Source organism: Rutilus rutilus (genome assembly GCF_951802725.1).
Source record: "Rutilus rutilus genome assembly, chromosome: 3".
Lineage (NCBI taxonomy): Eukaryota > Metazoa > Chordata > Actinopteri > Cypriniformes > Leuciscidae > Rutilus > Rutilus rutilus.
The window spans coordinates 35,788,218-35,813,362 of record NC_140211.1 but is presented as its reverse complement, the minus strand read 5'-3'; the positions used below and the strand labels follow the sequence as shown (position 1 = coordinate 35,813,362).

Below are 25,145 nucleotides of genomic sequence, written 5' to 3'. Positions count from 1 at the left end.
AATATATAACACTGTGCTAGTGGTTTTTGGATATTTTAATGCAAAAATCTTACATATTGTGCCTTTAACAGTTTAACGGTATAATTGATATCTTAGAGTATGTGATGTAGAGTAGAGTATCTGAGTATGTGGCTGCATGCAAATAAAATGTTGAAAGAACTTGGAGAAAGAGAAAAATTGCTTTTTTACAATTACCTCTATAGCAATATTCTCCTCAGAAGGATTCACCAACACAACAGTCTCCAGGACATCACTCTTGTATTGCAAAAGTCTCTGTCCTAAAAGAAAATATTTTTTTTTTGTTGAAAACAACTAACATTTAAAAAAAAATGTTTATTGACAATACAATTTATTTTGAACAATTTTGCATCTGATATTGAGAAACATAAGAGATAAAGGTTTCACCCTACTGGAATGCTGCAATTACTGCCTCCATGCATTTAATTACTGTTTTCCATTCATTGTCTCTTCCCGCTCCTGTGCAAGAATACACTAATCCTGTGAAAGCAGTCTTCTCAATTCCATTTAATCAAAACAATATTGCAAAGCTCCTGCAAGCAAATCTATTGGCTGTTGCCATGGGGATGGTGAGCTGGCTATTGCCGCCAGCTGCGTTACACTGACCCAGTCTTGGTGCTGCACGACGCATTGCAGCATTTCTGAAAAGGGTGAAAAAATCCTCTCTCTAGCTGAAAATGTAAATCCAGCATTGCATAGTTGAAACACACACACACAAAATATGTGACCCTGTGCATTATTAGGCTATAATAAGCACATAGCTCTCATTGGCTGTTTAAAACGTCACTGCTTTAGATCTTTCTATAGGGTTTCTATAGGGTCATTTTCACAGCAGTGAGATAGGAGCAAGGGCGTGTGGACTTAAATAGCACACTGAGGATTTGACTGGGCTCCGAGTCCTCACATACTCTCACTTCAAAAAGTTCATAAAGAGATCGTAAAACTAATCCATATGTATTGAGCATTTTAGTCAAAATTTTATAAAGAGCCTCAGTTGATTTATGATAAACAGATTGAATTTTGGCTTTTAGTCAACATATAAACATTCATCAACTCTCACATCAGTTGTGGTAAACGGAAGCACAAGCATGTTCGGTTAATGTGCGAGAACCAATGAGGTTCATTCTCGTGTTACGCATGTTTAAGCTTCCTCAAGAACCAATGAGGTTCATTCTTGTGTGTTACGCATGTTTGAGCTTCTGCAAGAACCAATGAGGTTCATTCTTGTGTGTTACGCATGTTTGAGCTTCCTCAAGAACCAATGAGGTTCAATCTTGTGTTACGCAGCATGTTTGAGCTTCCACAAGCACCAATGGGGTTCATTCTTGTGTTACGCAGCATGTTTGAGCTTCTGCAAGAACCAATGGGGTTCATTCTTGTGTTACGCAGCATGTTTGAGCTTCTGCAAGAACCAATGGGGTTCATTCTTGTGTTACGCAGCATGTTTGAGCTTCCACAAGAACCAATGAGGTTCATTCTTGTGTTACGCAGCATGTTTGAGCTTCCACAAGCACCAATGGGGTTCATTCTTGTGTTACGCAGCATGTTTGAGCTTCTGCAAGAACCAATGGGGTTCATTCTTGTGTTACGCAGCATGTTTGAGCTTCTGCAAGAACCAATGGGGTTCATTCTTGTGTTACGCAGCATGTTTGAGCTTCTGCAAGAACCAATGGGGTTCATTCTTGTGTTACGCAGCATGTTTGAGCTTCCACAAGAACCAATGAGGTTCATTCTTGTGTTACGCAGCATGTTTGAGCTTCCACAAGCACCAATGGGGTTCATTCTTGTGTTACGCAGCATGTTTGAGCTTCTGCAAGAACCAATGGGGTTCATTCTTGTGTTACGCAGCATGTTTGAGCTTCCACAAGCACCAATGGGGTTCATTCTCGTGTTACGCAGCACATTTGAGCTTCAGCAAGAGGTTTGTTATCACATGTCAAGCAGGTTCAGTTGAGCTTCTGTTTGTTCGCTGATCAGTGTTTATATATGAATAAAAGCCTAAATTCAATCTGTTCATCATATAAATTTGATTGAGTCTCTTTAGACAATTTGGACTTTCATTCATATGGATTAATTTTACAATGTCTTTATTAACTTTTTGAAGCGTCAGAGTGGTAGTTGCGTAGCTGTCAATGGAGGGACAGAAGGCTCATAGATTTCATCAAAAAGATCTTCATTTGTGTTCCGAAGATGAATGAAAGTCTTATGGGTTTGGAATGACATGAGGGCGAGTAATTAAAGACCAATTTTTTTTTTTTTTTAAAGGCTATGATAAAATTACATTTTCAAGCATGTCTGGACAAACTCCCACAAAATCAAAAATACATTTTGTCTAATCAAAAAAATTATGTAAGAGTGTGGATCAGATTTTCTGGCAGATCACACAATGGACTCTGGATGGTAGCAGTGGACTAAAAATAGTGCTAACCCAGTTTAACCTTCAGACTCTAACAGCATCATTTCATTTTCAATGTTTATCTGAAATTGGAAACCTTTTAAGGAATTGTAGCTTGTTATATTAAACTCCAAATAATTGTGGTCCTTTATTTGCTAGGTTGAAATTTGACTTTCAAGACATTTGACATCATTATGACATCCTTTCCTTCAGAACCAATAAGATGCTTTGGGACAGCTGTCAACATGACCTTCAGATGTGCTTTCGCTTTGAGGTGGAGAACAGATAACATTATGAGCAGCTAAATCAGGCTGCATGGTCTCCTGTGACATTGAGCATACACACAACTTCACCTTACTACCATTCTGAAGAAATGCATTGGTAAATTCTACTCTAATTCATGTCAGGATATAAGAATAAGATTACATATAAGAATATTATTCCAAAGATAGATTTTTATTTAGGACATTAAAATGATCTAATTTGTAAGTTAATAATAAATGGAACAAATTTGTTGTGAAGCAAACAATTAAATTAAGCTCTTTCCACAAACAGTTAGCCAGCATGGGTTATTCTGTGAGTTATCGGCTTGCACTAAATAAGATTAAGAATAGTCAAATAATCAGGCACTGGACATACAGTATGCTCTGTTTATTATGATCTGGATGATATGAAATTCTGTTATTTCAGTACCAGACAGTAAATAAATTGCCCGTAGTTAATATATAAAATATTATTTTAGAACAACTTATTTTCATAAGTGATTTACATTCACTTGAATCATGTACACAGTTACAGTAATATTTAGCAGCTCAGCAGATGGTTTCTAAAATTAGCTAATTCAGTGTCGCTCAACTGAGAATGTAAAACACAGACAAATGGGGTCAGATGTATTTTACACTTGCTAAGACTAATTTGGTAAAAGTCAAATGCAGATTTGACAACAATCCAGAGAAGATCTTTACTTTGTGCATTTTAAGCTTCACGAGCAATTTTGGCTTTTAGGATTAAATGATAAGCACAACTCATCCAGGCGACTGACACGCTTTCACCAGCAAGAAATTAGTGGAACTGACTGATTGCCTCGCAGGCTTAAAGAGTTTTAAAGTCACACACTTAATATCTGCCTTTGATGCCTGCAAAATCTGTATTCCTAAATCACAAATTAGCTCATTTTGGAACAGTGACACATGCTTTTGTGTAAAAAGATCATCATTTCAAAGTAGATATGGCAATATGAGCGACATTCTGAGGTCTAATTTAGCTTTTCCACCAGATACTGACTATATTTCGCAACTATACTTGCAAGACCGGCTCTTCACTCATCGGGGAAAATGAGGTGTAAATGTGAACGCCTCGTGGCTGAATGTTTCAACACTTCATTATCATTTAAGTGAATCAAAAGTTTTTACATTTTAAAAATGTTCAGCTGTTGTTGGATCATGACTATTTTAATCATGTCGAGTCCTTGAACACAACAGAGATAACCGTTAAACTTCTGTACGAGAGAAGTATTACATTTGTTGAGCCAATGTTATCTCATTGCCCTGTCCTTGATCGCTGCTCAGCTGTCTCTGAATCACACTGTGTGTGATACGTAGAGACAAGAAGAGAGAGAGAGAGAGAGGAGGTGTGTAACACTTTTTAAACCTTTATCTAGGGGTAGTGATTCAATAAGCAGCTGCAATCTTATTAAAGCCACTTAATCTTATAGCAGTGAAATTCTGAGCACTACATTGGAACTGGCCTTTGAAACCACTGCAACAAGTTTATCTCGATCAAATACTTGTTAACAAGCAAGGGAGACAGAGTCCCCTTATAGAAAAGCAAGACAAGTGTTGAGCTCTCATTTGTATGTGCTCTTGCGGTGTAATGGACCCCATTACGCTGTAAACAGCTGGAGCGAATGAATGCGGGATATGAGTTGACTTAATACAAATGGCTCATTTAAATGCAATAAATGACTAAAAGGGATAAATTGTACAAAGCACAGAGGGGCACTGGCCTTAAAGTGCCCATTCTGGAAAAGATTTGTTACATGCAAATAAACTGAAAGCTTCAAGGCCCCATTTAAAATGATACAAAAATAATTTGCATCCATAATCGCTTTTGAGGATTAATGACCAGGGACAAAAAACAGTGCTTGTGCTTTCGGTCATGCCATGCTCTTTGAACAATAATGATAACACAGGTGTAAAGGACTGGTGAACAAACACACACACACACACACGTTGTGTTTACATGTTTAATGGGGACTTTTCATAGACATAATGATTTTTATATTGTAACTGTATATTCTATCCCCTTACACTAACCCTGCCCCTAAACCTACCCATCACACAAAACTTTCTGCATTTTTACATTTTTCAAAAAAACATCGCTGTTTTTCTCATGGGGACCAAAAAAATGTCCCCGCAAGGACAAGGATTTCAGATATTGCCATCTTTGTAGGGTGCATTTTGTCCCCATAATGTAGGGTTTACCAGGCCACACACACAAACTGAAGTACTGAAGTAAAATCCTTCTCTCCTTCCATCAATACATCTGACCTCACCGAAGCAAATGGCTAATAGCTTTTTTAAACAATCCACATCAGAGATCATCACAAGTTGCAAATATGTTTCAATCACTGCCGTTCTCAACACAAGAAGCACTTATCTGTATCAGCTCAACTGACATGTTATGAGCATATCAAACAAGATGAATACTGAAGACAATATTTTTATAACCATTTCACATGACAAATAGGTGTGTCCATATGAAATGACTAGGCCTATTCTGTCATCATTTACTCATCCTGGTCCAAACCTCTATGACTTTCTTCTATAAAACAAAACAAAAAAAGATGCTAATGTTTTCCCAGAGATGATGTTCCACAGTAATTCGCTGTTGAAACAATAGCAGTCTAAGTATGAGTAAATGATGACTGGTTTTTCAAGGTGAACTATTCCTTTAAGATTAAATTGTTTACAAGGAGCAAATATCTCAGTCCATCACTCTGGTTCTGCTTCACAGAGATTCCTAATTAACTAATCTATGAGATTTATGTCTGGCCTGTGGAATCGGCGCACTTTTTTTTTTCTCACGCGGTGACGCGTACTCGCGCGCGCTCGCGCTACAGTAACAGATTCCTCAGATGCCCTGCTGCATCCCATAATAATCAGAATCACAATTAAGATCTGGGTCACGGTGAAATAATAATGTGTTTCCACAAAATTGCATTTTTTGTGGCGATTTCTGACTAAATCCGGATTCGTTAATGTTAGCAAAATGTAAATTCCGCAACTGTCGTGGCTTGAGAAAACGAGCAAAAATAGAAAACAAATCTAGCAAAAGTAAGGAAACAAATAATAAATAAAATGTAATTTTCTCCCTCATATTCTAGCTCAAATATTTCCCAAATGCAGTCGAAGATTTTTGCTTATCACCTTAGCATCTTAGATTCCTCGTACAGTGCGATCCTGTACTACTTCCATGCACTATCACTGATGGCATAATCGTACTCGCTTTACAACAGCTTGGGTTTCTGCGACCTTTAGATAAATCCGTGAACAAGCCAAAAGCGATACAGACCTAGACAGTCAGTGTAAGCGGTTGACACGATAGATCAGCAATACTGCACATTTCATGAATGAATAACATCGGTCTGAGATCAAGATATTTTAACCATATAAGCCAATAATCAAACATCTGCAGAATTATATGACAGATTAGACCTACCGTTGCTGATGCTGAGCTGTGCGTATCGTACCACGAGAGCGCGCACACAGACACGCGAGTGCGCGAGAGAGTGTGGGTGTGGCCTATGAGCCTGTATGCACTTGATGACACTTGAGGAGTAAGAAATGTGATCACATTTACGTGATACAGTTTTATGCCGCTTTAATTCGACCTTGTATGTATGTGGGTGATTCTATAATTGCAGATACATTTTTTCTGCTTTTTCAAATGGTTCTATTTTTAATTATTTTAATTATTTGTTACTCATTGTCATGGATCACAAGATGTTACAGGCCATAACAATATAATCTTTTCTGTAAAAGGTGTCTGATATAGCTGAAAATCACGATATATTGTTATCCGAATTACTCAGTGTATTTTTATCCATCATGTATCATTGTGTAATCAAAATATTTAATTTTACTTTACTTTTTGTAATATTTCATTTATTTTATTTATAAAAAGCCCTATATCGTATTTTTCCTAATTCTTCAACATTAAATTGTTTAAAAATAACTTTTATCTTAAATGTGTACCCATAAATCTTGGGTCAATTCTGTTACCATACCATACTTTGCCTTTAAATTAGTGGAATTATCTCCCAAAACTATGTGAGATTCAGGAAATGATGTCACTTTCCCTCACTGATAAGATCTGAAGCCCTGAAAGGTATGTGCGCTCTCTCTCTGAGAAAATATTTTAATCTAAAAAGTTCTTACACCAAGAGATATTTTGTAAAACCTTAAAATTGTTACCACAATATCAAAAGGAAACCAGAATTTATCACTGATCGCACAGTGGGTCGTTTAAAAGTCTTTTATTTCATGATTTCATTAGTGCCATGTGAGTACCAAGGTAGAGTAACAATGTTGACAGTAGTCTGGAAGTAACTTGTGTTTGGCAAGCACTAACCAAATTATTAAAATTGAATGTTTTCAATGAGATACTGGAAATCATTTCTGTTAGCGAACAGTTTTTTTTTTTTGTTTTCTTACCTTTTTGAAATGAAAAATGTATCTCCAATTAATCACTTATATGACATTTATAAATTTACAGTGAACTGAGTTAAAGGGTGCCCAATTTGCTAATAACAGGTAAAAAATGGGTTCTGAGTTTGAGAAAAGCACTTCAAGGCGGTCCACTTTACCTGTATTCACCCTTTTTGGTCAGTTAAGTAACAACAATTGAAGCATCTCTGAGTACCCTGAAAAGCTCTCTATAATAACATGTATTATTATTACAAAGATTCACCACTCTTAATTCAATTTACTGCCGTTATTCTAGTGTTGGCTTATTAAATTTAGCTACCTGTTCAATAATACAGTAATAATAATAAACAAATACTGGACTCACAATCCAAAAATCTCTCTTGAGACTAGGTTAGGAGTTTTTCCTCCCGTCTAATAAATCACTTTCAAGATTGTAGTTCTAGCTCTGCATGTCATTTATTTTTATTTTTATATATATATATTCTATAACAATATTGTTTATGTTCAACATGAACATAAGCAATTCTCTATTTTTCAGCCTATATGTGCTGTAATTGTCAAGAATGACAAGGATGGGCCATTTAGCAGTTTACGTACAGCTGATCCCATACCGACAGCTGCAGGGCAAGACTGCCAAAACCTGCCCCGTTAACTGCACTCCATCAGCATTCTCTCGCAGACAGTCTGCCTGACTCTGACCACCTCTCTGACAGTGAGCCAGCACATAATTGTGTTTACAGTAGGAGTGTGAGGACACTGTCCAATCTGGAGAATATAGTAATATTCAAACTGCGCTAAAAACAAAAACAAAATATAAATGAGGAAAATCATGATTTAGCTAATTCCATTTGAAAGATGGTTTTAATAGAGGGATTGAGTTTTTAATAGCCGGAGGTGATGAACGCGTCTAGCTGCTACAAAAAGGGTTTGCATTTGTTAAATCAAATTTAAATTGATGCTATTTCAAGATTATAAATAGACACTTCCAGACATATCCTAAGCAACTGTTCAAAGCAGCAGCCTGGCTGCCGCACCCTTGCTGCTAGACAGCCTGTGTCCATCTCTTGAATTATCTCAGTTATTTCATCCATTCAATACAGTCCCAAGATAAAAGCTTGCTCTTGCAAAATTGGTGATGCATTAGCACATTACCACAGAGTTAAAGCCTCTTCTGTAGAATTTTGCAGCAGAAAAATGTAGATGGAAAGCTTGATTTATCCTGTCTCTGTAAGCACGTCAACTGTGTGTATGGTCAAGATTCTTTACAGACTCTATTTTAATGCTCTACTACACCCTAGCAGTGGGGAATCATGGTTTTTGCTTACTACAACAATAACCCCCCAGTTTTGCTAAGACCTGGGCGTGGGCTCAGGTTTCACTGTGGTGTGTGTGTGGTGCAAGATCCAGCCCTGCAATCAATGTCACCATCAGGCAGACTGGAGTCTCCTGAGCACGAGAAGCATGCTGACGTACAGTGTTCATGTGCAGACTGCAGGGGTATAAAAGAGCAGAATCAATAGCCCATCCTGAATTATTAATCAACACACCAGACCAATGTAAAAGCCCTCTCTGCTTCGGCTTCATAAGTGGAGAGATTTATACTTTTACACTTTTGTCTAAGACAAGATTTGCATTTCCCGTGCTAACGTTGAGGTGAGATAATCACAAATCAACACTTCACTTAACAGCTTAAGTTTCAGGGCTGTTTGTGAAAAAAAATTCAATGGTGTGTAGTTTCCCAAGATTAGATTTAGCAGTTTTTAGCATTTTATTTCAAAATAAAATCCTCAACTGTGAATGTGAACTGATTACTTTTAAATTCTCATTAGATATCATATAATAAGATGAAATTTTCATAAACAAATGTAAAAGCTATTGAATTAGGTTTGAGAATGGCGTCTCCTCTTCAGTTGCGGTTACTTCTCTGATGATAGACTCATCACTCATTTTTCTCCGCCCTGTCAATTTCCTCTGTTTACTGATTTAATTATGCTCTGAGCATCACATAGAAACTGATGCAATTAAGTCCCAACTGCACATTTGGAGGCTTTTACAACCAAACGTGCTAAACACAAGGGCTATTACAGCAGTGAGCTGTGGTCGGAGTCATTAACGTGCGGCGTGTTGCTGAAAATTCTAAATGAATTGAACAATGCCTGAGACAGCTGGGGCCATGGTGACCATTCCAGCCTCCTCCCTGCTGCCTCTGGGGAGGTAAAGGGATCTCTAATGATTGTTCAAGGACCCATCCATCTGTGTTGGTTGTAAAATCCCTGGCTGAAGTTTCAGGTGGCAACAGCACATATGGGAATAGCAACACATATGGGAATTTTAGATTGCACTTTCATCATAATATTTATTTCAAAGTCAATGCAGTAATTTGATCATTTATATAAATATATATACATTATATATACATATATTATATATACATGATAAGTATATATAAGTATTTATATGTATAAATACAAATGTGACCCTGGACCACAAAACCATGGGTCATTTTTTTTTAAATTGAGATCTATGCATCATCTGAAAGCTGAATAAAAAATTGTTAAGATAGGATACTATTTGGTAGAGATACAACTATTTGAACATCTGGAATCTGAGGGGGCAATAAAATCTAAACATTGAGAAAATCGCCTTTAAATTTGTCCATTTATGTTCGCGATTGTGCCGCATTCACTCACAAAAATAAATGTTTTATATATTTACGGTAGGACATTTACAAAATATCTTCATGGACCATGATCTTTACTTAATAGCCTAATGATTTTTGGCATAAAAGAAAAATCGATAATTTTGACCCATACAATGTATTGTTTGCTATTGCCACAAATATACTCGTGCGACTTGTGACTGGTTTTGTGATCCAGGGTCACATATAAATATATATGTACTGTATATATACATATAAATATAGGTGAATTCAAGTGATTGGGAGACTTTTTGCAATTGAGATTCACCCCTATCTTTTGTCTAATAACCATCTGAATTAGTCTGAAAATACCTCATCCATCCATCCATCCATCTATCTATCTATTTTATTCATGCATCTATTAGGATGCATTTTCTTCCTATATAAATAAAAGAACAGTCAGAACTGCTCTTATTCATTTGCTTAACACCTTGCATTAACTAAAAGTAATTTGGTTTTGTGCTCTGACATTTCCAAGCAGTCAGCCATGATGACACTGCACTCACATCCTGATCAGTATTCCAAGCACAGCTGCAGGAGTGGCAGCCCATCCGAACCGAGCATGCTCAGTCCTCATCCATCATCTTCCACTGCTGGCTAAAACAAAGCAAACCATTTTTGTACAGAACAGAGCAGCAGAGTGACTGGCACCTGTCAGAGCACAAGGTGAAGTGGAGGGAGCGCTTCTGTGTGGAGTGAGAAGAGGAGCTGCTCCCCTGATCTCATTACTGAAAGAGTTAATTCACACGTCTCCCTTTCAGTTTCTGTCTCAAATGCACCGCAAACAAAACCAGCAAGTCTGTCTGCACATATGGTGGTGGGACTAATACATCTCCCCACTGACACATACTACAGTGAAAAACATTTTCATATTTTTTGAGAATATGGACATTATGATAAGCATCTATGGAATAATGGAATGTATGGGAGAAACGAAACCCTTGAAACGTCGTGTGGGTGGTGAAACACTAAATGACGTGCTTTTGGGCGCAACAGTTTTGCATTTTTTCAGTAGTATTTTTGTAAAGCACCTGTGGGATGGCCATGCTTTTTATGGTTTGTGAGATAACTGGATGTAATATCCACCTTGTAACCCAGTTATCAATATGGGAATTCATTATTGTTAGAAGTTAGTTTCGCTGTGTGCACTAGCAGAAAAATCTACAGCTTACAAAGACAATGACTTGTCACTGTCAAAAAAGGCAAACAAAGAACATCTTGTTTTCAAGACTGTCTGCTGAAAAAGCTGCAGCTTTTGCCTGTAAGCCAGAATTAGAGGTAATAGTAGTAGACAGGAGTAGTTCACAGGGTCAGTCCACTTCTGGACCAGATCAAACTCTGTTACTGAATGGAGGCAGGGGTTCTGTCATAGAAATTCACTGAATCACAATGAGCCAGATTTACAATCTATAGAAACTTCTGTTTGCCATCAATGTAGCCTACAGAATACCCAGCTGAAAGCTTTCAAAAGAAGACAGTCCTCTTTTGTACTTCAGTGTGGTTTTCTGTCAAAAGTTATCATGTACGGCTTCAAATACGCTTTGTTTGATGTTTGGTTCTTCAGGAAGGAAAATAAATGACCCAGTCAACAATGTGAAAAAAATGACCTGATTTGTTCAGCCTGTCGGAAATCACAGATGACATAAACATCATCGGTTTATGCTCCATTTCCCAGTGTTGTTTTTGCTGAAATAAACCTCAAATAGAACAAAGTATTAGACGAAAAACCTAAACCTAAAAATCCCAAACAAAAAAAGTAAAAAATGTTGGAAGTTTGAAATAAGTTTAAATTGAAGTACTAAAATGATTAAAAACAAAACTGAAATAAACTAAGTTAAAGCTAAATTGAAAAAATATGTAGGCTATATATATATATATATATATATAAAAACGAATATAAAAATAAAAGCTAATTCAAAATATTATTAAATATTATAAAACGGTTAGTTCGAATCCTTGATTCTGATTGGTCAATAGCTGTGTTTTACCACTTCACCCAACGGTTCTATGTATCACTACACAACACCCCTAGAAACCACTCTTAGCAACTTAATCACATGTTTGATCTCATTCAGTTATTTAATGAAAATGGATGTAATTTGAAATCTGAGACTTTGTTTCATATCAATAGTAACAAAGCACAAAGATTATTGCGATTCATTGGATGGGATGCGCTCTACAATGTTCCATTCATTCATCGACTGAAAACAGGATGACTAGCCTAATTGATTCTTGGGGTTTAAGAATCGATATCGGTTCGTAAAAATGAGAATTGATTAAAATCGAGAAATCGATCTTTCTTACTCAGCCCTAATAAATAATACAAAAATGACAGTGCTGATTCCTGTACCCCACATGTGGGAGAGCTTTCTCAGTGTGCTTAGTTCATTCAGACTTGTAGCAACACTATATTCACCTCTGCTCTAACGCCCAAGTTCAAACAGTATTTGGCCCCAATAAATTTCCTTGGTCCCAAATACTGTTTGAACTGGTCTTTTGAAGTTGACCATAGAGATCAGTGGATTGGCACTTTGTTGGCTCTCTACAAAGTCTGCCCTTGAGAGTGAGAAAAAGCCTTTCTGGCTTCAGATCATATTTTTTGTCTCTCAGTAGTGGTGGAGCATTATATCACTTTATGTCCTGACTGCTAATTGCATCTTTCACTTGAGTGCACACAGCAGAATAGCTTTTCCCCCTCACAGGGCTTGGGGAAATCATTAAAACAAAGGGTGTCTTAACAATAACTTAATAGGCCACTGTTAGTAAAATTTATTTTATCAGCAGTGTTATTTTAGCATCATTGAGATGCAACATTTGAAACGGCTCTTTTATTTTTGTATTTTGCATGTTAATTTTAATTAAAGTTTTAGTAATTTTGCCATTTTTATTAGTTAAAAAAAAAAATTCTATATAGTTTTTTATTTATTTTAATTAGTTATTTATCAAGGCCCGGTTTCACAGACAGGGTTTAGATTAAGCCAGGATTAGGCCTAAGTTCAATCAGGGATTTTAAGTAGCTTTTATAAACATTACTGGTGTGCATCTTGAGAGAAAACAATGGCACTGACATATTTTAAGAAGTGCAAATTACTTTCAGTTAAAACAGCTCAAACATGCATTTTAGTGTGAGACTGGCTTAAGCCTTGTCTGTGAAACCGGGGACAAGCATAACATTTGTTTTATGGTTTTAGTAACAGCACTCTTTGAGGACTGTAATAATTTGAGGATTCTCTATTACACTGTAATAACAATTAACCATTTGTCTTCTCTTCTAACCAAGTTCTCTCCTCTTTGATGGGAGTCAACTATAAGTGATATTGATTTCGTCTTAGTTCTTGTAACCAGATGGTGCTCAAATCCTTTAATAATGTTGTGAAACCCGTTGAACCTGTTGTTTGAATTCTTTGAGATAGGAGTTTCACGACCAGGGGTAATTTTCTGTATTGTCTTCAGATGTTTTTGTTTTAGTGGGCACTTCTAAGGTTGGGTGTATCCTTCTCTTTTATTCCTTTGATCTAAAGATGTCATCTCGGAATAGTATTAGCTCATAGCCAGGGGTAAGTTTCTGTATCGTCTTTAGATGCTTTTGTTTTAGTGGTCACTTCTAAGGCTGTGTGTGAGGACCACACCTTTAAGGACTGCCCACCAAAAGCCCATAAAATACAATGTACAGCTCCTTCATTCAGACTTGACTCCAGTTTCCAACAGCTCGTTCTCAATAAAGAATCCTGCTGAAGATACAACCGAGTCTCCTGGTCTTCGATTCGGAGTTTCCTCAATACCCAGATTCTCTTGCATTTAAACCTCAGCATGGTGCTGAAATGGTTAAATCATCCCACCTGCAAGCACTCTGATCTACACCCATAAGCCCATTATAGACTTCACTATACACAGATAGGGACTCGCATGGACTGCTTCGCTAGTGAACAGAAAGAGGGGGGAAATCATTTGGAAGATATATTATTTAAGATATCATCATCAATACATAAAGAAGGAGGGACTGATGATTAATTCATGCAGCGATAGATAGCGAGTCAGCAGTCACATTTGAGGAACCATATGGTTGGAGGCCGGCTAACAGGGAATTTAGATTGCAGCCATGACATACATCATCTCAGAATGGAGAGATTAAGAAAGACAAGGAAAATATTAGGTGACAGAACAAGGAGTGATAAGAGTGACCATGCAATCATGTGCTTGCAGGTATGCGTGTGGGTGCTGGGATGCCGCGTCGCAGAGGAAGTAAATTTAGATTTAATGCTTTATCCTCTTTAGCTTCATATCTGCTGATGGTTGCAGTGTGCAGCATAGCATGATGTTATCAGCTGTGCTGCTCAGAAATGCCAACACTTTACAGACAGACAGAAAATAACAAACCTTATGTGCTTTATAATAGATACATAATGTTTATGTTTTTTTTTAGTTAACCACATACTAAAAAAATATCTTTTTATAACGCAAGTCCAAATATTATCAGCCTATCATTTATTCTTCTTCATACTTAGAGCTTGTAATAAAATATACAAGTTGAGCATATATTTAAAGTGAAACTATCAAGTTGTCCTGCAGTCCTAGGACTGGGTGTGTCGCTATAATGTGTCTCTGCAAAGCTTGATGCTTTCGATTCTAGTGGAACCATATTCATTGGCGGAGAAAAGTTATACAAACTAACTGTGGATCTCAGTCTTGCTTAATTATGAATTATGAACATCCTTGAAGCACAAGAACAGATACCATGGGCAAAAAACATCCACCGCACACTCCAAAATGCATGTACTCTGCTGAACAATTCACACCATACAAATGTCGATCCTGCAAACAGAGCCACGCTGACTTGAAAGTAGAATATTTATGAGGGAATTAAACGAGGTGCAATAAACAAACGCACTCCAACAATGCGCATTAACAGAATGCAGCCATTTCATTGGCTGCGAGAGCTCCGGTGGGTTTGGCAGGGCCTTACATCAATGCAATCTAATCTCTCTCCATGTGATTTAACTGTTGTTTCACACTCACCTTCTCATAATCTATTAGCTGTCAAATGTCAGGAAGCTTCCTGCTTTTCACAAATACTGTGATTCCGGCAGAGCAAACAGAATCTGAATCTCACAACATCAAAGGCTTCTTAAAAATATTCGGTTTTGTATGATAAAAAAAAAAAAAAAAAAAACTTAAAAAAACATGGCTATCAGACATTACACACTGTTTGTTAAATAATAAAATTCATTTTTAGAATTTCCCCCCAAAACATTTTTTTTTTTTTCTCACAATAATTCTTAAAAGCTTTCTGAAACTTTAATAACTGACCTTTCACCTCTGACGAGAACTGGGCAGAGTGTCTTGCTTCAAAGAGCTTCAGTTCCTTGTTCAAGTCACAAATGGTCAAATCAATATCCCACGACAGAATCCCTGTTAGATGCACATTTATTAAATCAACAGAACACACTGATAAAATATCTACAATCCTCAATATCCAATATTATACAGAGATTTCAAATGTATCATTGATATAACTTCTAAAAAATACATAATGATATCATCTGATATGCATACATGTTCATTGTAAAACAAATCAGTCAAATTTACTGTAAAACAACAGCAGCTGTGGTTGCCAGAAATGTACCGTAAAAATATGGTTGCAAGATTTGTACATTTATTGTAAAGAATAAGGTTGTACAGATCTGACCTAAATTTAAGGTAGGTCATTAACTGATATAATGTAATTTTTTTAAGTATTAATGTCTGTTTTGTACCTTTGTAATACACTGAATCCACCAAAAACAGGTGGTGATGATAAAAAAGTCACATGATGAATCAAAGTTCATCACAAGCACCTTTTCCATAAGATGAGGAAGTGCTAATGTCACAGTGTCATTCACACAAACACTGAACAGCATCATGGTAGCACAAGACACCAAAATAATGCAATAAACATCGGTTTAACAACATTAAATGTAACATTAAATCGTATTGTACAATACTGATAAGACAAAAAAAAAAAAAACTAAGAAGAAATACCTTTTATTTATAGGCGCCTTTCAAAGCACTGAAGGACACCGTACAACATAAAAGTAAATCAGTAAAATACAAAGCTATGCAAAAAGACAGACAAACAGATCAAACATACAATCAACAAATCAAACAATCAAATCACTAAAAGCTATTCTAAAGAGATCATTTTTAATCTGAGCTTCGAAAAGGGAAATTGAATCCAACTGGCGAATGTGCAATGGTGTGGAAAAGAATTGAAAGCCCTACCACCAAATGTAGATGATCTAACGAACGCGAAGGAGTCTAAAAATGAAGAAGATCTGAGAGCTAGATAGGAGCCAAATTATGAAGAGCTTTGTCAGTGTGTCAGGGAATGTCAATTTACAAATTATACATTTTTATAAATTATAGCCTACAACAAACTGCAAATTTAACAGTATTTTACTGTAAAATTACATTAAATGTAAAGTTAGATCTATTCAATGTAGCCTATATAGTGGATATAAGGATATAGTGGATATAAGGAAACTTACTGTTAACCAATTAACAGCTTTTTACCGTAGCATTTTTACATTCTTTAACCGTTAAAATAATCTCATTTTTTTGTTTTTGTTTTTTACAGTGGATGTTCATGCGGTTCTGCATTAAATAAAGTGTGCAGTGGTCTATGCGTGACTACTGAACTCTTCATGCTGACCCATAGGTAGTAGAAAACCTAAAAGTTGTCGACTCACCCCGTTTAATGTGTTCTTTCACTGAATCTAGCTGGTGATCTGTTGAAATTTCTCCGATCACAATGAGAATGTAGTGTCGCGTCTGGCAGAAAGGAGGACCGACACAGCGCTGCTGTCCAGGGTGCTGAATAATATCCCGCTTCTCCTGAGGACCTATCGCAGCATCTCCGAGCGGCATTTCCATGGTAACCGGATCTGGAGCTGAGGGAGTTCTTGCATTTCCATGACAACTGCAGCCTCCAGCCCACTCAGGGGGGCGGGATAAGAGGAGGAGCGGGGAGAGTGGCTCGGAAAACACGGCCTGCTATTGGATAACGGCTGCCAACAAATGCCTACATTTCATCATGACAACTTTGCTATCCTATCAGTACTGAATTCTGAGACACCTGGGAGAAAGAGTTGTTTACGCTTCATCTGCAAATGACTGCAAAAGAAAACCGGATTTAATCCAGAGTAAATTGATGTTAATGAGTCAAGATTTTGTTCATCTGATTTGTGTCAGGAGGCAATCAAATGCCACACAATCCTTACAGAGCATCATATACTTTATCGTGATGACAACTTGTAACATAACGAGACGAGTGTTATGCTCGTCAGTGTTTTTTGAGTCTAATTGAAATATATCCCGGTCTTTAGTCCAGCAGCTGTTTAGTATTAGAAAAACAAAACAAAGGAACAAATATGCCAATTCTCGCTACTGTAACTTTAATGTCATTATTAATCTTAAGATTTGAGTTTTGTAATTCACACACGATATATGATCCAAAGATTATTTTCCATAAATGAATGACACATGCAAATGACTGTGTGAAATGCTTATCCATTGCAGATGAAATTGAATCTTCTCACAGGGTTTAGTGGTTTGTGTTAGTATGGCTTTTTACTGGCTGATATTTGATGTATAACATTTCTAGTCATGAGTCAGCATTCTTTAAGAGGTTTACTGCAAAGTCCTTATTGCAGGCACTTGAACATGAGGAGAAGGATTGTATACTGCCCTCTGCTGTTTATTTCAACGCACAAACATTACATGGCGTTCACTTGTATAGGACCCATTTTATGCGAAAAATAAATAAATAAATAACACAGACACGAAACCAATACTTTCTTAAGATAACATAATAAATGTTCCAGAAAGCTTGAGAGTGAACCATCAAAAAATTGAAATATGTTATCAAATGAGATCAGATACTTTGTCCAAAATCAATATCAGTATGTAAGTAATCTAACAAATATAGGCTACACAGATGTGTACATGTTCAAATACACACACACACACACACACGTTGTGTTTTCATGTTTTATGGGGACTCCATAGACATAATGTTTTTTTATACTGTACAAACTGTAGGCCTATTCCGTCCCTCCCTACACTAACCCTATACTCCTAAACCTACCCATCACACATAAAACTTTCTGCATTTTTACATTTTCAAAAAACATTACAAGCTGTTTTCCTCCCCACAAGGACAAGGATTTTGGATATTGCCAACTTTGTGGGGACATTCTGTCCCCATAATGTAGAGTTTACCAGGACACACACACTTTAAATTTGTATATTGTACATTTCAAGTGGCAGCTTCCCTTCATTTAATTTAATTTAATTATTTTTTTCTTTTTTTAAACCAGACCAGTGTTTGTATTATTTCCAAAAGTTCGAAAATCTCTTCAGCTACAATAATCTTGATATTTCAGACAAAGTAAATTTCTGATCTCATTTGTTATTTCCATTTTTTGATGGTTCACTGTCAAACTGGAGATCTTCTTGCGTTATTTGAGAAAAATGTATTTTTTTCTTTTCTTATCACACTCATATAGTACTGATCAGCTTTCTGGAGTGCTCTTGATATCATTTACTATCGATTAAGTCATAGCTCCTTCAGTGTTGTATTTGGTTCCAGTTTTGAAGCACTTCTTAGCAGTGCTTCTTTGGTTGTTGGAATGTAGATATAGTTAAGTAACACGTTTCTATATTATTTTAGTGTTTTGTATAATACTTAGTAGTCATAATGTCAGCTGCCACCAATGACCTGTACATCCCACCCAGGCCACTTCTCTGAAAATGTATTTTTCTTGAAGATTTATGCATAGAGACCCGATTGATAGGCTTGTTCATCTTTGCTCCTCATTGATGGTCCTAATGTGTGTCCATTTACACAAATCTGTTCACACACTTCACCCCATGCCGGTTTGCTTTGACTATGGACCCTTACTATCATCTTTTGTAGATGATTGCATTTGGCTAATCTGAACATTGTGTATTCTCATCTACATGGTAATTACCAGTAATGTGCTGTGTGCCATAATGTTGTTTGGTGTCTGCTAAAAACAAACGCATTTCTTTCTTAACATTCACTGTTTACACACACACAAAAAAAAACTTTAACCATTAAATGTAATGTTAGTGTTTCGTTTTGGATAATTTGGAGCTTTCAAAGGCAAATTAAAAATATAACAGACACGTTAACATAAGCAAGTCACTAAAATAACAATATCGTTTGGCTCTGTATTCCTATGCGTTTAGAAATATCTTAGTTCCTATTAATTACCATGCGCGCGCATATCAAAAGATGCCAAGGCACCGTCAAGTGACACCCATGTGTCCCACACACACCCCATCATCTTCATAGAGATAATCGACTCGCACAACCTTTCCTTTTCTTCCTGCTTTCTTCCAGAAACAGACAAGCCTGCGGGTTTGCACAGGATCAGTTTCTCAGGTAATGGACTCGTTTTTGTAAGCTGTCGCCATCGCTGTGACTTGCATTTTGTGTTTCCAGCGCGATGCTTTCTGACCGGTGGACGAAGTGATTTAATAAGCTGTTATAAAGGCGTTGTTAGTCTAATATAACAAAGGTTCCCAGTCAGACAGTGTGTGAGCACATCATGTCGACAGGATAAACGCGTCGTTTGTTGTTTGCATTACCAGATGCCTTCGAGCGAGAGACGACAGGGAATGATAGCTGTCATGTGCTTGTTAAGAAATGTGGTGTTTGGGGGATACGTAGCTAAAAATATTATTTGGAAAATGTCTCTTAAGCCTGTAGTAAGCAGCCATCAATCATTGGTATCGACATTATGTCATCTTGTGTGTTTGCAGCCGCTAAACCAATGAAATGCATGATGCGATGTAACACAACACATGTTCAACACAGAGCTGAAGCAGGTTTATGGGTCATTATGTGAACTGGTGGCGATTTAAACACTGTCAGACAAACACTTTGCTTATTATGCCATTACAAACTAAAACATGTTAAGATATCCTGGAATGTAGCCTAGTTATGACAGGGTTGACATTTTTTACAGGTTAAAAATTGAGGGTTGACATTTTTTGCAGTTTATAAATTGCTCAATTTAGTGAATTAACTACAAGGTAGAAGCACCTTATAGTTAATTCACTAAATTGAGCAGTTTGAATACATTGATATTTCTACATATTTTCAATGATCAGATGTTTACTATACAAAATCATGGTAACAGCTGGGTTCAACATGAAAAAAATAGAAGGACGACCACTAGCATTTGAAAACCATTGTAGCCTATAATCATATAGCTAATTAGCAAGACTTATATGAAAATAGTATATGTAGTTTTTATAGCCTACATTATTTTGATTAAAAGCAGACAAAAAAAAAAAGCACTGGCTAATAAAGCAAGAAGAAATTGAACAAACAAACAAAAAACATTTGAGAACAGGCCAGAAAAGGCATCTTCATGACGTAAAAAAAGGAGTTACTGGATTTTGTTGATGTATTTACAAAGACATCCAGTGACATAGGCCTAGTAAAAAATAATTCATTGAGAAAGTTATTTTTGAAACATGTGTGGGCCACACGATCCTTGAAAATAAATGAGATGGTTTTAACAGACCTAAAGATAAAGAACTAGCTCCCATGTTATTTACCTGAGTTTGTTTAATTTATTAATATAGATATTATTATTATTGGCAATGTAATAATAATAATATCAGCTTAAAGCTAACAATAATGACGCAATTTATCAACTTGCGAATTAAATCAAACCACTCAAGATACTAGCTTTTTATTGTTAAAATATGTTTAGCTAAATATTATAGCCACTGATTAAGTTCTAGGTCATATGTTAATATTTGTGTCTTATTGGGACTCTGCTTTTAGTGGGCGTGTTTTGATGTATTGTCTTGCGATGTATCAATGGCGGTCGGATAAATGACTGGTGTAAGTTGCAGCAAGGGCAAGGCCCTTATGTTAAGAAACCCCTTAATAATACACTTACAATTATAAGCAAGTTTTTCTTAACTTGAGGACTTTGCAGCTGGAGATTGGTAAATAAAACACGGCGAGAACACATGAGGCCTTTAAACATCTGCGCAATTCCAGTTTCTTCTTATCTGTAGTCAGACTACAAAACCCCGCCTCAAGCTTCTCTCTCAGCCAATCAAAACAGGTATTCTAGCCGTTCGGTTGAGACAAGAACTTTTGTTACCAATCAACGGCGAGTATTCCTGCAGGGGTTTTGCCGCGAAGTAAAAGCTTTCGCTAAGGTTAGGCTGCGAAAAGTATACAGAAGTACTGTATATATGCATGCCCTGTACAATGTTACGCGTTCGCTGAGATGGATTAACACCTACCAGGGATCCAGCCAGTAAGATCACAATTTTCTTCCGCTGTGTTTTACAGGAAGGGCTGATTTCTTTTCAGGCTATAGCTGCAATGCCTGCTAGGTTCATGCTGCATGCTTCTCCATGAAAAAGCTGTGGAAAGGCTTTTCATGGGAAAATGCGCTGTGTAAATAATCCACATTTGTGTCGATTTGAGTTTTAGTAAATCGTCTGTGCATTTCCTTGTGTTCCTTTAGTAAATAGTAACGTTAGTAGTTTTGCATTGATTCTACTCTTGAAATTGTTTGCATCGACTTTACTTTGGGGGTTTTACTCTCGACGTTTCGTGCCGTCAGCATGCAGGCAGGAAATCTCGAGATTAAAGATCTTAATTTCTATAAATTGTTTTTTGCGTGTAAAATACATTGGTAAGTTAAGTGTCTAAGACACACGAAAAAGTACTCTACATTAAACACTCAAACACCTTATTGTGCAGACTAATCATGTCTTTGGTATTTGCTAATCATGTTTTACAGATAGAAATAAACAATACTTTGGAAATGTCATCAAAATACCGTACAATCTCATGGGGTGACTCCATGCACACATTCTCTAAACTAAAGAAAAGCTGTTTTATTCTACGTGGAGCGACTCGCCCCCTTATGGGCGCCGCCATGTTTACATCACGTGACCAGACACAATTACAAAAAAACCAGTACGATTTTAAATGAAACCAATTCATGACCAAACCAATGGAAGTCAGGACAGTACTAAATTACTAAATATTCTGACACAGAGGAGAATATCTTTTTGTCTTTCTGCTTTGTTTTTTGAAGTATTTGAAACTTTAAAAATCATTTCACAAAAATAATTAAAGGGTTATTAGTTCAATCAAAAATGAAAATTCTGTCATCATTTACTCACTCTCATGTTGTTCCAACCCGTATGAATGTATTTTTCTGTTGAACACAAAAGAAGATATTTTGAAGAATGATGGTAACCTGACAGTTAGCTATTGACTTCCATAGTAGGAATACAAATACTACGGAAGTCAATGGCTACTGTCTGGTTACCATCATTCTTCAAAATATCTTCTTTTGTGTTCAACAGAAAAAGAAACTGATTTGGAAACAGATTTAGAGCGACTTGAGGGTGAGTAAATGATAACAAAATATACATTTTTGGGTGAACTTATCCCTTTAAGAAACACATTACCAACTTTTCTCTTGCTAAAAGTTGAGTTGCTTCTATTAATAACAATAATAGTCATTTATGAAGTTAATATACAAACAAACACATGACCCTATCTAGTTTAAATTAGGAAGTCATATTTACTTATTTCAGTCAGTTTAATTTGAAGTCATCTCTATGTACTACTAACCCTCCTCTTTAATCTCTGTGTATGTAGACATCTGCTAACCCTGTCCCATCCTTATGGATCCTGGTGAGAGTGATCTTGATTCAAGTTTTCCTCAGACAGAAAACCCCTGCCTCATAGTCGAGGACTCCCAGCCTGACAGTGTGGCCTTGGAGGACGATCCTGACACCAGCTACTGTGCCCTGCTCGCCCGTCGCCTCTCTAACCTGCAGCCCACTTCACAAAGCCCAGTGCTGGTAAGGCTTTACAGGCAGTAGTGTGATCTAACTTTATTATTTTTCATAAAAACTCTGAAAGTTGATAGTTAGTCACCATGTCTTTGCAGGAGCTGATTTCTTCCCCTACTAAAAGTCATTTACAAACTGACAGTCCGATTGATAAGAGTGACAATACAGTCCACTCGGGTAAGTTTATTACTACATGGACCAAAATGTTCAATTATTATTTGTTTACAATACATACTGACAAAGGGTTTTTGATTTGTTTCAGACAATTTGCAGTCTAACCTGGGTCCAGCAGCTACAGAGCATAGTCAAGTTTTTGAAGTTTGCCCTCTTCCTGTTTCAAAAAGGTACTAAAAATATGAAGCTTTTACATTCTCCAAGCAGAGAGAAATATTCTGTTTAACTAAAAATCTTTAATGTTTGTTTTATCTGCTATCTGTGTTTGTAATTGTTCATGCAGAAGTGTTACAGAGCACATGGAGTCTGAGGCGAACTCCACCACACACTGTACAGAGGCGCATGGTAAGATGTCAAACAATGTATGCATCTCAGTGTTATTTTAGTATTATTTGTATACTATTATATTTATTTATAGTATTTATTAGTTCATTTTTATATACTCAGTTTAAAAAAAAATTCTTGATGTGCTTTTGTCATTTTTATTAGTTTTTTTAAATATTTATATTTAGCTTTAATTTATTTTTATTTTTAGTCATTTTTGTATTTTAACTTATTACAGTTTGTTACCAGGGCAACATTTCTAATTTTTCATTTTTAAAAGTCATGTTTATTTATCTAATATTTATGTTTTATTTCAATTACTTTATTTTAATGGTTTTAGTTTTAGCATGCTTCAGGTTAGGGTCACCTAGGGTTGCCAACCGTTCCGTATAATACGGAATCGTCCCGTATTTGACACATAAAAGTCTTGTTCCATATTGAACTGATACGGAACGCACTTTGTTCCGTATTTTTGAGAATCAGTTCAGTGCAAATCCATGACAGACACATAGCTTCTAATATGTCAGACTATGAACGAAGACATTTGTAGGCTATGATAAGACAATAACCTGATGATGCGGTATACTAATTTCTCCCCCTGTTTGTCTATGATCAGCGTAGCGTTTTTAACATCTTGGAACATCATCAGAGAATGCCCTTTTAATTGGTCGTTTCAGTCATTGTGAGTCACGTATCGTAGCAACGATGACGACAAGTGACAACAGCGGGAAATGTAAAAATGACTACCTCCGAGCAGCCGGCGAAAAAGAAAAGAGCACAAAAATATAGAATTGAATGGAAAAATGACTACCCGTGGCTGGAATGCGTGAGGGAAAACTGTTGTGTTTATTTTTCTTCAAATGCAGTCTAAGCCGATGAGTTTTTAATGTTATATGTTGTATTTGTTTAAGTTAAAAATAACACGTATTATAAACTAAACAAATCCATGATTCATTGTTGGCAAAATGATCATGATAGCCTTTATATTTCACATCTATGTGGTTTAGTCTTGTATATTGATTATCCCCCCCCCGCTCACTGTTCCTTATTTCCATTTCAGAAAGTTGGCAACCCTAGTGTCACCATGGCCATTAATGTCAGAGTATGCTGCCTTATGCTTGGCAGAATAAATGAATGATTGTGTTGATCTGATCACAGAGATGTCTCAGTTCGGTCTTTTGGAGCTGTCGGAGAGCCAGGGTGTCTTTGAGGAAGATGAGCGGGATGGAGCTCCTGCATGTCAAAAAGACGTTCAGAAGCCAGCCAGCCAATGTATGTTTACATTTTGCTGCAACCACTTGATCTGCTGCCCATTAGTCTTTTCAAGTTCTCAAAAAGTTTTTTTTTTTAATGGGTTCTTTTAATTTTCTTTGTCAGGTGGATTGAAGAGTTCAGAAAGGACATCATCCAATCAGGATGGAAATTCTGCAGGGCAAGAGTTTATTTTCAAAAGCAGTACTGCTGCACAATTAATCGAAAACAAGCAAGTTTATGATTATGGCTTCTGTGATTAACTTTTTGTGAAAAGTATCACACTTTTTTTGTTGTGCGCATTAATGCATTGCTGAATCAGAGGCTTTAAATTAGTTTTCAGTAAGTCTGGGAAAGTTGTAAGCAGTCTGGGAAATATCAAGGGATCCCCCCCATCCCCCCCATGATTGTGCAGTTCTAACTAATGATAACTTGCCTGTGTTTTTCAGTTTGACATTTTCAAATTTTCCTGATGATATTGTAGGTCAGAGGTCAGTTCAAGCTGTCCTTCGAAGCCTCGGGACGGGGAAAGCAGAAAGCTCAGTATTCAGGCTATATTACACTCTCAATTACCTGACAGTCAAGAAGATGAAGAAGATGTGCTTGTTTCCTCTCAGGATGACATGTTTGAAAAGGAGAGAAATGGTATGTAGACTCGAATTATTCC

At 36.6% G+C, this 25,145-nt stretch overlaps 2 protein-coding genes across 14 annotated transcripts in view; one reads left to right on the top strand and one right to left on the bottom strand.

Annotated features, from left to right (window-relative positions):
• Positions 1-16,737, bottom strand: part of map1aa (microtubule-associated protein 1Aa) — a 28,975-nt gene extending 12,238 nt beyond the window's left edge. For 3 of the 5 annotated variants that reach the window (XM_084404246.1, XM_084404247.1, XM_084404248.1), the window contains exons 1-3: positions 16,546-16,737; positions 15,128-15,229; positions 196-278 (exon numbers count right to left, since the gene is read on the bottom strand). In XM_084404246.1, the coding sequence (XP_084260372.1) occupies positions 196-278; positions 15,128-15,229; positions 16,546-16,729 (369 nt within the window). In that variant the 5' untranslated portion in view covers positions 16,730-16,737. Of the gene's footprint in view, positions 1-195; positions 279-410; positions 982-6,133; positions 6,188-15,127; positions 15,230-16,545 lie in introns of those variants that run through there. The other 2 variants (XM_084404249.1, XM_084404250.1) reach the window with 2 other exon arrangements.
• Positions 16,738-19,120: 2,383 nt separating this feature from the next.
• The window catches only part of tp53bp1 (tumor protein p53 binding protein, 1), a 29,475-nt gene continuing 23,450 nt past the window's right edge, over positions 19,121-25,145 (top strand). For 2 of the 9 annotated variants that reach the window (XM_084405270.1, XM_084405267.1), the window contains exons 1-8: positions 20,717-21,168; positions 22,601-22,738; positions 22,828-22,906; positions 22,992-23,073; positions 23,187-23,248; positions 24,386-24,499; positions 24,605-24,659; positions 24,963-25,123. In XM_084405270.1, the coding sequence (XP_084261396.1) occupies positions 23,203-23,248; positions 24,386-24,499; positions 24,605-24,659; positions 24,963-25,123 (376 nt within the window). In that variant the 5' untranslated portion in view covers positions 20,717-21,168; positions 22,601-22,738; positions 22,828-22,906; positions 22,992-23,073; positions 23,187-23,202. Of the gene's footprint in view, positions 19,266-20,716; positions 21,169-22,532; positions 22,739-22,827; positions 22,907-22,991; positions 23,074-23,186; positions 23,249-24,385; positions 24,500-24,604; positions 24,711-24,962; positions 25,124-25,145 lie in introns of those variants that run through there. The other 7 variants (XM_084405269.1, XM_084405266.1, XM_084405265.1 and 4 more) reach the window with 4 other exon arrangements.